Genomic DNA, 13999 nt, shown 5'->3' with positions numbered 1-13999 from the left:
ATTACGATATAATCGCCGATGAATATTTTTGAATATTGCAAGTCATATATCAGATTACCCGTTTGATAGAGCGAGTTTGTATAATTTATCGGGTTTTATGTGCCTGAGTTACGATCAGCGTGAATATGATTTTTTAAATAATTTCGAATATATTTGAAATCTCTTATTTAAAAAAAAAAAGACACGAGAAAGAGGAAATTCAATATTCTTTTTAATTTCGAATTTCAGATTTGTATTAAATATGTGTTATTAAATATACTTATAGTGGCTCGTCTGTGGTTTGACTTGAACTAAAGAAAAATATATGTTACACCTTACAAAGTAGTTGTATTATTATACTTTGCTGAGACGTCAGAGACTGCTCTGTCAGATCAATAGAAATTTTATTACACAGCTGCTAATAGATTTAACAAATGTATTATATAAATCTGTTAAATGTTACGTCCACTTCATCGACATTCTTGTTATTTCGACCTACCATTGTAAAATTAGTTACCTATCGATCGATCGTCAATAATGGACAATTTTATGAGAAATTAACATTCCTTTCCTTGGAACTACTTTCAATGGAACCAATCGCTAACGATAAAATTACGCAATTAGAAGAACCTCTGGATCCACTGATCTAGCTGAGGACAAATTACAGTGATTCGTGAAAACTAGGTCGATCGAATCGGATCAAGCGTGCAGCAAATCTTTTCGTGGAAACGAGAAGAAGCTTTCTCCGACCTGATGAGAGAGAATACCTTTGAAACGTCGAGACGAGAACGATGTTGGAAACGAGTAACGTCGACGGTCCTAAAACTTTTGTTGAAATTTCAATGATGCTCAACCAACGCTATTTTGTTTTCAGGTGTCTTGGATACGTAAAAGAGATTTACACATACTCACGTCGTCCATCTATGCGTACACGGGGGACGAAAGATTCTCCGTGAAGCATCCCGAAGCATCTGACGAATGGACGTTGAAGATCGATTACGTTCAGCAACGTGACGCTGGGGTTTACGAATGCCAGGTTAACACCGAGCCCAAATTGAATTTAGCCTTCGTGTTGAGAGTCGAAGGTAAAACTGCAGTTATGTTAACATTATCCTTACGATCAATCCTTTCGCGTACTTGACACGTTTCAAGAAAATTTCAGTTCGATATTCAAGTGGTTACTGAGTAGAGATGGAATATCGACTATGTAGAATTGAGAAGAATTTTGTCTAGAATTTTTATCATTAGAAATAATCGTCCTTTTTGCTTGTGTTTTCGTTCATGTCATATAAAATATTAATCTCGCAATAGATTTTCTTCCAATAGATCGGTAGAAAGTATTCGTAAAAAAGTTACGCGAAAGGATTGGTCATTCCATTGACGAAACAAAACCTCTATACCGCTGTAAATATTCGACTACTTCGTAATAGAGTCTAGATGAAACAGAGACTATTTCTTAATGTTTGCGTACGTGTCTACCACCTGGTCGATCAGGAAAGACACTTCCGGTACCTTGACTACGCACCAGCATGAGAAAAGGGACTGAAGCTTTCCGCTTGCATGCCTGTTACCGTGAAACGTTAACATTTTAAAGAGGTCGGCCCTCCCCATTTCACATTTCTTTTTCTCACACGTTCGATCCAACCCCTTCGTTCGTATTTTGTATCTGACGGGATATTCTGATAAACGTGCCCTACTAGCCGTCGATTTCATCTCCTAGTACTTCTGTTGTGCAATTAATTCGCCTAATTGATGGTGCTGTCAACGTCGAGCGCAGGTTGCAACCACGCCGCTACGACAACACTTTAGATTACAAACAGCGGTTGACGTTACGGCGTCAATTAAAAGTCCTTGTGAATTATCGAGCATCGTGCTTGTTCGCGTTATTAAGTATGTTCGAGTCACCGCTATAAGATCAATGGATCAATATCAAACGATGTTAGCACGTTCGCGTGATCTATTTTTCGAGTATCTTTCCTCCTCATTTATTGCCTTCATGTTTGTCTCATAAAAGTATGCGTCAGACGCGTTTTATGGATTTTCGTATCTTTAAATTTCTCACAAATGCATAAAATTCTGTAGTTTAATTAGTGTCTGTGAACAAATAACCGTGATCGATGGAACGTTACCAAGGAATGCTGACACGTTGTTCACGTTTGCATAATTTATTTTTCGCGTATTTTTGTCCCTGTTTTCATCTGCGTGTTTGTTCCGTTTAATTATCGATTTTCGTTATCAATTAGCACTTGTATCGAAGTTCCACGTAATTACGTTACTTTATCGAGTTACAAATACTCGACTCCTTTTTATGTTCCACGGGTTATCTGTGCAGTGCACTATTACGCGTTAACGAGCATCAATTATTTAGTACTTTACACGTTTACGAAAGTTAATCATCACGCTTTATCGCAATTAATCGCGCTACTGATGATTTGTGATGAATAACAATGTACAATGTTTATACGTAAATTAAATGCAAATAATCCGATGAAAGAGCTATCCAGTTTATATGACGATAATTTAATATCGACTGACTTACTGATTACATTATTTTCATAAATATAATTCGACGATGTTTCGAAGTTTTTCGCGAACCATTGACTCTCGATCGTCAGTGTGGATCGAGAATTTCCAGGTAACAGTTTAATTAGATAGCTTCTTTGAGTATTGCCACGTAAACTGATTCACGTGATTCCGAAGAGTGTGCGTGCACGAGCAACGCTGTTCATTAATTATGTTCGTGGCTCCTGCGTGTATCTGTCTCTATCACGAGACAGCATACGTGCGTGCATAACAGTAATTGCTCGTCAGTTGGCGGGCATCGATTTTTCCAATGAAAATCGACGATGTTGCAGTTAATTTACTAGAATTACATACTCCCTGAATATTCAAAATTTTATTCATATTATTTAAACCACTAGGGATCTAGGTTGCTTTAACGCATCGTTTCATTCGCGATCGTTTTCAATCAATTTTTATTATCGAATTCTATCCTCTAATATCCTGAGTACGAATGGGAATTCCATTAAGCGTTCGTTTAATATTTCTTTCGCCGTTTATTTCTTCCAACTAGATTTTCACGATTTTATGAAATGTAAAAGAGTTGACGAACTTATAATATTATGATAAATACGTGGTAATGGGTTAAACGGCCAGAAGGAAAAATATTTAAGATTCTCTTTTAATTAGTTCAACGTCAAATTATTCACCGAGAAACAAACTTTACTCGCCGTGAAAACTAGTACGGGAAAGATAAATTCACATAGCCGGTAAAGGAGCTGCGAAGCTGTTATCACGATAGAAGAAAACGACGGGCCGTTACTGAGGACAAGAAAAGGGGCCACGAACGCCATGAATGAACAACGATGCGCTATGCATACGTACGTGTTGTATATACCTATATACATATACATATACCAGTTGAACAGCGAACGTAACCTATATCAGGATGGTTTCGGTGGCAATTCAATCCCCGGGCCACCCACGAAACGGTAGATCTCTCTCGACGAAATCGATTAACTCGATATCTTTTCTGTCCTCCCATTCCAGAAAGTGCCCCTGTCCCCGCCACCACCACACCGAACGCCATTCATCGGACGTTCAACTCAGGTTAGAGAATCACGCAAGAACAGAACTCCTTTTCCAAGCTGTTGAACTTGCTGCTATAGACGTTTTATTGCGACCAGTGTGTAGATCACCGGATGGCTGCCTCTGCATATCTATATATATATAAAATCCGTTCACTGTGCATGTGGCCAGCATGTCTGTATATGCCGGCTCGTGCTCTATCAGTGCATGCACGTCCACCTTCCGTTTAATGTTAATTAATTCAACCCCCTCAGTACCGGATGGTTTTGTTTTACGAGGGCTGGTCGAGCTGACATTAACTAGTAAAAGGGAATCCGTTTCACTGATCGTCACACCTGCTGACCTGGAATCCAGCCACGTATATGCGACGACACGCGTTTTCTAATTGCCTCGGAATTATGTGCCCGCGGAATAATCCAGTCTGATGAACTTTGTAATGCAACGAGATACGTTAAAGGGATAATAATCGCACGTGCTCGACCCGCCTTGGGGTGGCTGCTTCAGGTTGCACTTCGTTATGCTTCTGCTTTGATGTTCGATAATTTGTTGCGTTTTGACTTTAATTACCGTAGATGCATACATACGGAGTGTGCCAATAGTTAGAATATTAATAGGAAGGTGATATTCTGCGAAGAATAAGTCGACTATATGAAATGATACGTTTTTCGTAGGACTATCTGTTTTCGAAAAAATTGACTTTCAATACTCGTACTATTCTATCCGATACTGTTTTTTAGCAACACTTTTGTGGCGCTGTGTTTCTTTGCTTAATTTTTATAGAACTGATAGAACGATATTAGAGTAACGTAACGTTTTGGAAGACCATTCAGTTGCTATAATTGTTCTAGCTTTTCTGATGCCATTATTATTTCATTGTGAATGGAACTATATATCAACTTATATTTTGTCAAACTTGTATTATGATTTGCATTATTATATTATTGAGTTCATTGTTAAATGAAAAATCTATTTCGAAACAACTCATATGAAAGAAATCTCAAATTCATTTTCGTAATACAAAAGTAATTTAAAACACTGTCCATGGTGGATTTCTGAATGAAATTATTACACAGTCTCCAACTTAATTTGCATTTTTAATTCTTCAAGTGCCAGAGGAAGTCCCGGCATATAAATGCCGAACAAAGATATTAAAAATTGAATTTCCCGAAAACAAAGCTTCGTACGAAAAAATATTATTCTACATTTTCAACCTATTCTTCCACGTTGAACCACCCTTCTTCTCCCTTCTTCGATTGTATCATTATTGGAACATCCAAGGTATATATTTTTTTCTAGGGTAATTCTTTTTTATCTTTTGTACGAAGAATGTACCGTGGAGGTGAGTGATTTATTTTGACTTTATCGATCGGCCAAGGTAGTAGATTTTTTGTTTCGAGATAAACCGTGGCCCATTTCGAGGAATGCGATTGCATCGAGACAAAAAGCATATAAATGGGAAGGTTTTCTGGTGCATTTATCATGGCACGAAATGGTGTTTCGCGTGGCATTTGGCATGGTCCCGATCCTTTTGTCAAGCTGCGTAGAAACCATAACTGTAGTATTAATAAATAGTAATTTCTATTTTATGAACGCTTTTACGTGCACAACACACGAGGCCTAATTAGTCTGCTCTGATTATCTCTATCTCTCTACTTCCATAGCAATTAAAATATTCACGGCAACAACGTAAGTTTCGGCTGTGGTTTTTCCTTTCTGTTTTCACCGACCTCAACTTCGAAGTTCCATTAAAACTTCCGCGAAATTCGTTTCGAATGTTAGACACGAGCACGGCTACCAACTTGGTGAACACTCGCCCGCAAGCATTTGCATACGGTATTACACACGCCGAATTTAAGTTCATTCGCCCACAATTTGCTGATACCGGATCTTATGATTCACCCCCGATTACGTACAATTTACAGAACGATTCGGGATAATCCCGTGAAATTCGAAATGCCGACTTTCCGTTTCCACAAATAGACGCACGGTTTACTCATTAACACTAGAACTATCTGGTGTATTAAACGTACCAAATATACTATGCTAAAATTATAGTGTAGTAGACATATCAAATATACTATAGATAATTACAATGGAAATAGTAGTAGAAAAGTAAATAGGTATACAGCGACAAACATATAAACAGATGCAAGAACTACTGACAATTTAATTGAAATTATTTTTCATTTATATATTTCGAATATATTTCTGCTTAAAATTCTTTGAACACTTATTACAGTTCCTGAATATTTCATTTCACAGAATAATGATACTATGAATAATGATATTTAGAAATGAATACTATCTATTTTATACGAGTTAGAAAAACAGAATTTCATATCCCTCATTTTATTATATCTTCGCTATCGTATAATCACGTTTTTACCTGAATAAGCGTTGATATTAATTTTGTCAAATGAAACCTTCGTAATTTCGTCTATTACAAAAATACGAAACAAAATATACAGTTGATAGTTCTGGCGTTAACGTTTCGACGTTCTATTTCTAACTCTGTTACCGTCCGACAAATATCCGCAATTATAAAAACTTCTCCACTCGACAGGCGAGAAATGAAACGCAGCGGCTGCACGTGCACCGTAAATTTTGAAATATGTAACCGCGTGTCGTGTTTTGACTTCGATGTCGCTTTGGGGGACACGCTTTAAAGGGAATCTGCAAGATTCATGAGACAGAGTAGACACCACGATGTATCCGCGAGTATCCCTGAGAAAAGAGAACGAATAAACGAAATTTAAGCGGGACCGAGGACGGAATGTTTAAGTGGCCGATTTCCGATGTGTGTTGCAGCCGCTCAGGCGAAAATCCTGGGTCCGGAAGAAGTCTACGTGAAGAAGGGTAGCACGATAAGCCTCACGTGCACCGTTAATGTGCAAAGTACACCGCCCAGCAGCGTTTCGTGGCATCACGGAGGAGCTGTGGTGGATTTCGACAGTCCCAGGTACAAGCCACGAGAATCAAGTTCTCGAGTTCTCTCCGTAATGCCTTTACTCCCCTCTCTATTTCTCTCTCTCTCTCTCTCTCTCTCTCTCTCTCTTCTCTCTATTTTGCCCCGCGACTCCCGCCAAAAAGGAATATGTAGAGGAGTGGTGCGAGAATCTATTTGCTTCCGTTCGATTACCTACGTTACGATTATTACCACGCACCCTATAGCAGAGATGCATCGAAAACGTGCACCCTCCATCGCCCATATTCGACCACCACGAACATCTCTGTCGCTTTGGTGGATCGGTCGCATAACAGATTCAGCAAGAAAGCTGTACGAGACTCGATCTCACACAGAAAGAGATCTTAATTCGGGTAACTTTTGTTTTCAACGACTTTCTCGCTTCTGCAATGGTCTGGAAAATGGTCTTTTGTCTCGCGAGTCGGAACTTTTGGAAAATAGCGGAAGAGAACTGGCGAACAAGCACCGGCAAAGGGGCAAACGGTTTCTCCTTTTGGAAACACGGAGACAAAACACGATAACGTGACAACCGTCGCGTCTCGGTGCATCTCGACGCTCGCGTTATACCAAGTTGGTGTAACGCGGCCGTCACGACCCTTAGAAAATACACCAACATCCTCTAACAAACGTAAATGCGAACGTGTGCGCGGTGAATAGAAGCAAAGTATCTTTGATAATTCAGCGTTCACCGCAGGGGCGGGGTTTCCTTGGAGACCGAGAAGACGGAAAGCGGCACGACGAGCAGACTTCTGGTGACACAAGCCAGATTGACCGACAGCGGAAATTACACCTGCATTCCCAGCAACGCGAATCCAGCCAGCGTAATGGTCCACGTGCTGAATGGTAAGAGCCCTTTTTATTCCCTGAACTCTCATTCGACCCCCGCCGACCGGCCCACCAGTTCCCTTTCCCTTCGTCCCCTACTCCGTCATGGCTTAACTTAATTTCTTCGGGACTCGAGAGCGACGATCAGTCTTGCGCCTAGACGTAGCTGCGCCGTGACACACAAGTTTCTTAATATTGATCCGCACTCTTCTTGTAACGCCGCTTATCCTGGCTAAAAGAACCTCGTCACGATTCTTTTTCACCCTCACCGCCCCTCCCCCCCTCCGAAATATCGTTTCAACTTGTTAACGCGTCCATCCCAACGGAATTTGACCGCGTTATTCGTATCAATTTTCAGAGAGGCCAGAAATTCATCGCTTTCGATGTTCCAGCACGACACAAGAGAGTTTATTAGCAATTTATCAGCAATTCGATTATAATAATCCATCGGCTATTACAACGTACTTTCAATTGTTTCATTTAATTATTATCAAGCGAATTACATCCAAGGGGTGATGAAACGTGATGGATGACTTAGAACATTGATTCGAAAAGGAATGGGTGTGAAAGCGTTTGGCGCGTTTCATCTAGGAAGCTTGAGCGTAGAATCGAAACCCATCCGTCTATATCTCTCCGTTTATTGATTCACGTTTTATCCGGATCCAGAGAAATTTTATCCTCGTCGATTTATTTTTATGCTATTTGCTTTGAATCTCTATAGCAGTTTCCTCAATACGCCGCGTCAATGCGCGGCCGTGTTCATTTTTAGGCGCGTGTTTCTCTTATTTTTTGCCAGTGATATACGGGCATCATTTCAAACGTTCTGTTACGTCATGCACACGGCCTTCGATAAACGTCGCGAGCAAACGCATTTAAAAGGTGAAATCGTGCGGAAAAATCGACAAGCATCCGCTGCCAGGTTAAATCGCGAGCATTTCAACGCTCGCGCGATTTCCTTCGCTTCTTAAATCGACACGCATCGCGGAACGTCTTCTGACATCCTATCTCTGCCTTCGAGCGAGCATTAGCTCTCGTTAAAAGGAAATGAAATTTGGAAATCGTCATAGGTTTGGAAAACTGGCGCAAAATACAATGAGAGAAATAGGAAATAAGGCTAAATTTCGGAAAGATCTGTATACTGCATAGAAAAATTGCAGGATCATTTTCCACGTCATCTGCTTTTTGTGCTTGTGTGTAGTTTTTACATTCAATCTGCAGTGTGATATGAATCGTTGTTATTAGACTGTGGCTGTTTATGCAAGACCGGCTCTTTATAGCAACGCTTTGTTCACTAAATGTTATAACGAATAACATATTTTAAATCTACGTAAGTCACACAGTCCAATTGTTATCATAAACCCGCAACGATCCTCTAATCGTTTCGAACATGCATTTCAACGCAATTTCCGTTTACGCAAGCTGCAAATTTTACTTTATATACAATTTACTTTGTAACTTGTTCGCCGCATTATCAAGAATAATACATTCCAATTGAAACATTTCCAAATAATACATTTGGAATTTTTAGATGGAATATTAATTCTAGATTGCTGTGTAATGCCAATAACTTTACGTAGGAATAAAATATCAAAAACTATTTTCCCGTTCTGTAAGGTTATAAAATTAATACTAGCCAATACGTGTTCGTAATTAGGTCGCAAGTTTTTGATATAAAATTCCCTACATATTAATCCATCAGCCTCAGAAAAATGTTAGTAAAATTTCAAAATATATCGTACAACGCACATAATACACACATTCATAATAGATATTTCTAAATATCCGCGTGTATTCGCGAATTTGTCATATAATTCATATAATACAGATATTAAAGGAAATTCTTTATCAATCTAGGGTCCGCCAGCATACCATAGGAAAGCAGCTACACGCGTGTCCACAACAGAAAGCACGAACTCCCTATCAATTTTATTTCCCTAAAGTACGCGATGGAACCATCGAACTATTCGTCTGACACTTTGAGAATCATGGAACGTGGCCATGTTTGTCCACCCACCGGCGGGTTGGACGTCGAAGATGTATCGCCGTCCCTTTACGCCGCGATTGTTCGACAAATTCGCCGACAATGGCTGTCCTCCAGTATCGTGAGATGCAACTTGAATGGCTCGCGCCAAGAGGAGAGCTCCTGGAAGCGCTAGGTGGAAAAGGGACGAGACATATTCATTCATCAAGCATCGAAATCCCTCGTCATAAAGTTTGACAGGCTCGTATATTGGGGGCCGCGGCAAGTACTCGGCCCCTCCCTCACGTGTACACTTGGTTTTGATCTATTGTCAGCCGGCAACATTCGCGATAACACATGCAATATCTTGCGCGGCAACTTCACCAATCCAGTCTGTCAATCATCAGGCGCGGCTCGCGCCAACCACGCATTCGTGTAGAAAGTACCGGGATTGGAACACGTCACGCCACGCAACTTGACGACTCACTCTCCGCGCCTGTTGTACGGCTCCTAAATTGCACACCATTTTAGCGAAATTACCAGAGGCGAAGTGTGTAAGGAGCAATTAAGCAGCGTTAAAATTAGGCTGCGAATGTTTTACGGAAATTCATACTTCTATCAATATGATTGGAAGAACGAAAGATAGATAAACATGTTTTTCGTCTACCGAACATTCTAACGTGCGTCGTTTTCTATATTTTTTATATCACACGAATTCTATGGGATTTTTGCGTAAGATTTTCCATAAATTCGTAAAAAAACGAGGTTCAGTTATAGTCTGGACAGTGGGCATACCTTATTTTGCAGTCAAACGACTATTTATCAGTTTCTACTTCTCGTTTTTCTTTATTATTCTCTATTAAACCACTACCGAGTGATATAAAATTATATATCAATAAAATTATTATATAATATACATATATAAAGTATATATGAAAAAGTAGATATATCGTTACTTTCACTACTAAAGAGTAGTCCTATATTACACCGAGCCAAAAACCACATATAATTGATCGACTCGCTCACCTGACAATAAGATGCTAATCGATATGATCCGCATTATGACGTCAAGATTAGCCATACACGATCCTATCAACGTATTTCAACTGAACATATTTTTGTTATCGACCCAGGGAGCACGAACAGAATCAATCTCCCTTTCAAATATCGTCGTAGAGACGTGGAATCCCCGTGCGGATTCGCGACCGAGTAAAACGTGAACACCTCGCGCCGGTATGCCAGATGAAAATTAATGCGGCGCAGTTCGTCTGCATAATTAATTTACAATCGTGCCGGTACGAGCGAGGGATATAGCATCGACGTTATTTCAAACGCAGCTGATTACTCGGCAAAATTGACCGCAAATTTCAATTATTTCGCGATAAACCGGCGCGCAGAGCCGCGAGGATTATCCGTAGAGGAGCGCACTATCCGCGCATTAACGCAATTACGAGGTCCAAGCCGAGAGCTGGACGACGAACGATGTCGTTTTTCGACGAAAACGCCAGCTTCGTTAGCACAGCGTGGCACAGGCGATGGTGGCCCTTCGAAATCGGCCGAATGAGATTTTCGATTCGGTCGTAAATCGCGACGATGTTAGGCCACGTTTGCTGGAAACACGAGAGGAACACGACTATTCGTAACAAGACCTGCGTGCACCGGCATCGTGCACCGGTCGTGATTATCTTTATTACCACCGGATGCTGCGTATACATCGGCAACGCTCACCCGGCCGATACACCGTTAACATTTGTCTGGATATATGAAATGTATATATGGAAATCGGGCAGCCGAACCGAGGGGATAGTTCGTGATTAACGTTGCCTCGTCGCTTCTGTTGGCCTCGTGCTTTCTGCTGCTTCCGTGGCTGGTTACATCTGGCATCATAATTATTCAATTCCATGGACGCACCTTGGCTGTTAAATAATTCGATCGCTCAGATAGGAATAGTTTTATTTGAGAAATATAGCGATTTCAATCATTTCTCTTCGAAATATTCTCCGCTAATATTTACTCGCCGCTCTGCACGTGTTTTCCACGCTTCGAAGCAGCGCTGCGGTTTGGAAAATCGAACATCGCTGCATATCAACGTGTTTCTCGCTTTTGATAAAAAATTGCAGATAAATTTTAGGTACTACCCACCAACGTGTATTTGATTTTTAGAGGAAGAGAAAATTACAAGTTGCTGATTTCGAAACGTACTAAATCGGAAATATTTGAGCTCTGGGATACGTTTATCAGTGAAAAACTCCTTAATTGAAATGGAACTGTGAGCCGTTGCACGATTCCAGCAAAGTAATTTAGTAACGTTTATTTGAAGCAGTCCGATAAGAATTCAACGACGAATCCACGATTGCTCACGAAATTATTTGACAAATATCCGTAGAAATATCCTTTTATGAATATATCATGTGTGTTATATGAAAGATTTTGAAATTTTATTGGCATTTTAACGAATCATAATATTCTTGGAATTTTCTCCGGTAACCACGATATCAATTCACTGGCATTCAATAATGTGAATTGATTAAAGAGGAAAGAAATTACAAGCAAAACGTTGTCCCTCAATGAATTAATGAAATTATAATTTTCTTGCGGAGCACAATCATGCGAAAAACGGGGAAAATGTTTTAAAACGCGATATCGTAGATTTCTATGATTTCTGCAAGAAACTTTCGCCTGCTTTGCTATCTGTCGTGTTTGGAAAATGTTTGTCAATTAGATTGTGGATGTTTATGCATTTGTGAAAAAATTGCAGTTATAAAACTACAATGCACGTATTTTTTATATACTGAAACGCAAAAATATTATGAAATAAAATACTCGTTACGATATTTAACGAGCGAAAGAAATCTTTGGTTAGCTTTCTTTCCTTTAATTATATCGACAATCATATAAATTTACATAAACATCCGCAATCTGTGAAACACGTGTATAGAAAGACGATTGGAGAATAACGCGAGACGTTTTTCTGTTGCAGGCGAACATCCTGCGGCGATGCAACACGGCGGAAGTTGCGGCGTTACGCCGACCATCTTATTAGCGACCTTTACCCTGGTGATATCGAATCTGCTAAGGTGAGCAGTATCGTTGTGAATCGTGCGACTTCCAAGCCACACGGTCTGATCGAGCTCGTTTCGTGTACCGAGACAAACATGTATCACCGAAACCAGGAATCGTTGAAAAGGTAAAACGTGAACGAAGAAAACCGCGTTCTCCTTTAGGAAGCATACGGAGGTCATTGTGCACGAAAGAAAGAACGCGAGATATCGTTTTAAATAGCAACGTGACTGGCGTTGTTAACGCGTGAGATCATCGGAGATTTTCCAACGAAAAAAACAAAAGAAAGGACCTAGGCATGGACAAAGTGCAGTGGATCTGGCCATGTGTGATAAACACAGTGACACGGAAGTGGAGCTCGACTTTGCACACGTACGTTTTTACCGTAAATTTATTCCACATAAACTATTCCTATGTCTATTTCTCTAGCAATTTTCCGTCGACGTTGACCCATTCACGCGTGGTCCACGTCGCCGTGTGATTCCTTCGCAAGTATCGTGTGTGAGAAAAGAAAAAAGAAGACAATCGTTCGCTTTGTGGTCTCTGTGAATCTGAACCGACACAACGACGGTATTCAAAGAATCTCGTGAGAATTGCGAGGCTGCAAAACCGATGCGATCGATGAACGAGTGTGTCCAGCGTACTTACTTAGCCATCTCGTTGACTCTAAACGATTGATACAGATTCGTCGTATAGACTGTTCGAACAGTCGAAAACAAGCGAAATCAATGATTTACAATCCAACGTTGGATAGTCGATTAATTACCATTAAATCGTATAGGTGGCGTGAGTCTCTCTGTATATAAAAGAAGAAGGTCGTTCAATAAATAGGATTTGTCACGACTTCGTTTGTACAGTACAACGTGATGATCGAGAATTTCGAAGAAACATCGTCGGACCTGGGCAACGTTTGTACATAAAGGAACCACATATTTCGATTTTCTCTGGAACGTTTAACGTGTATGGAACTTCTATCGTCGATCGTGGGATTAGATCGTTCAGAGTTTGCCCAGGTCTGATTCGTCCATCCAATGGACCCATCGAAATCACTGTAATTTAATCAAAACCGACGTTCGATTCTTGATCGACGAAGTGTGTTTTCCATCGACGCGTAAAACGTCATCGCTCTTTTTAGCAATGAATAAATACATTAATCACGCTCGATATGTTTCTGTTTGTTCGAGAAACTTCGGTAAACGAGGAGTAAGCGCGTCGATTCGTTGTTGCTCACGATATCTGCTCACTTTCTGTTTCTTAGGAAACGCGATTATTTCGTTGGTACCTTTTTTTTTCGAAGAAACGTTTCTTTTTCTTCATCGTTTTCACTTGCAATTCGTCGCTATCGATCGGTCGCTGGTTTATCGCTTAACGTCTAATCAAAAAGAAGATGCAATCACAACTCTCCCTGAGAATTACATTGTAAGAATTACGAATTCTACGAACGTGACTTAAATATAGGACTCGTGTATAGATAGGCATACGAAGGATAACGTATGCGTACGATTTAAGAGTATCGCTAATAGATATTCGTTACGCGAAAGAGAAGCATTCTGTTAAGACTTCGAAAAGAAAAGAAGCACACGCGTGTAAAAATTTGCTATCGAGTAAGCATCGAATTCGAA

The 13999-nt window shown here is 40.2% G+C and overlaps 1 protein-coding gene across 5 annotated transcripts in view; it reads left to right on the top strand.

Annotated features, from left to right (window-relative positions):
• The window catches only part of LOC100740132 (basement membrane-specific heparan sulfate proteoglycan core protein), a 180890-nt gene extending 168221 nt beyond the window's left edge, over positions 1–12669 (top strand). For 2 of the 5 annotated variants that reach the window (XM_024366012.2, XM_024366010.2), the window contains exons 4-8: positions 854–1064; positions 3529–3588; positions 6376–6526; positions 7215–7375; positions 12298–12669. In XM_024366012.2, the coding sequence (XP_024221780.1) occupies positions 854–1064; positions 3529–3588; positions 6376–6526; positions 7215–7375; positions 12298–12398 (684 nt within the window). In that variant the 3' untranslated portion in view covers positions 12399–12669. The remainder of the gene's footprint in view (positions 1–853; positions 1065–3528; positions 3589–6375; positions 6527–7214; positions 7376–12297) is intronic. The other 3 variants (XM_024366011.2, XM_003487606.4, XM_024366013.2) reach the window with 3 other exon arrangements.
• Positions 12670–13999: the final 1330 nt, after the last annotated feature.

The sequence above is a fragment of the Bombus impatiens genome, unplaced genomic scaffold, assembly GCF_000188095.3.
Source record: "Bombus impatiens unplaced genomic scaffold, BIMP_2.2 scf_0166, whole genome shotgun sequence".
NCBI classification, from domain to species: Eukaryota; Metazoa; Arthropoda; class Insecta; order Hymenoptera; family Apidae; genus Bombus; species Bombus impatiens.
The sequence above is the reverse complement of the archived record's forward strand: the minus strand, read 5'-3'. Positions and strand labels throughout refer to the sequence as shown.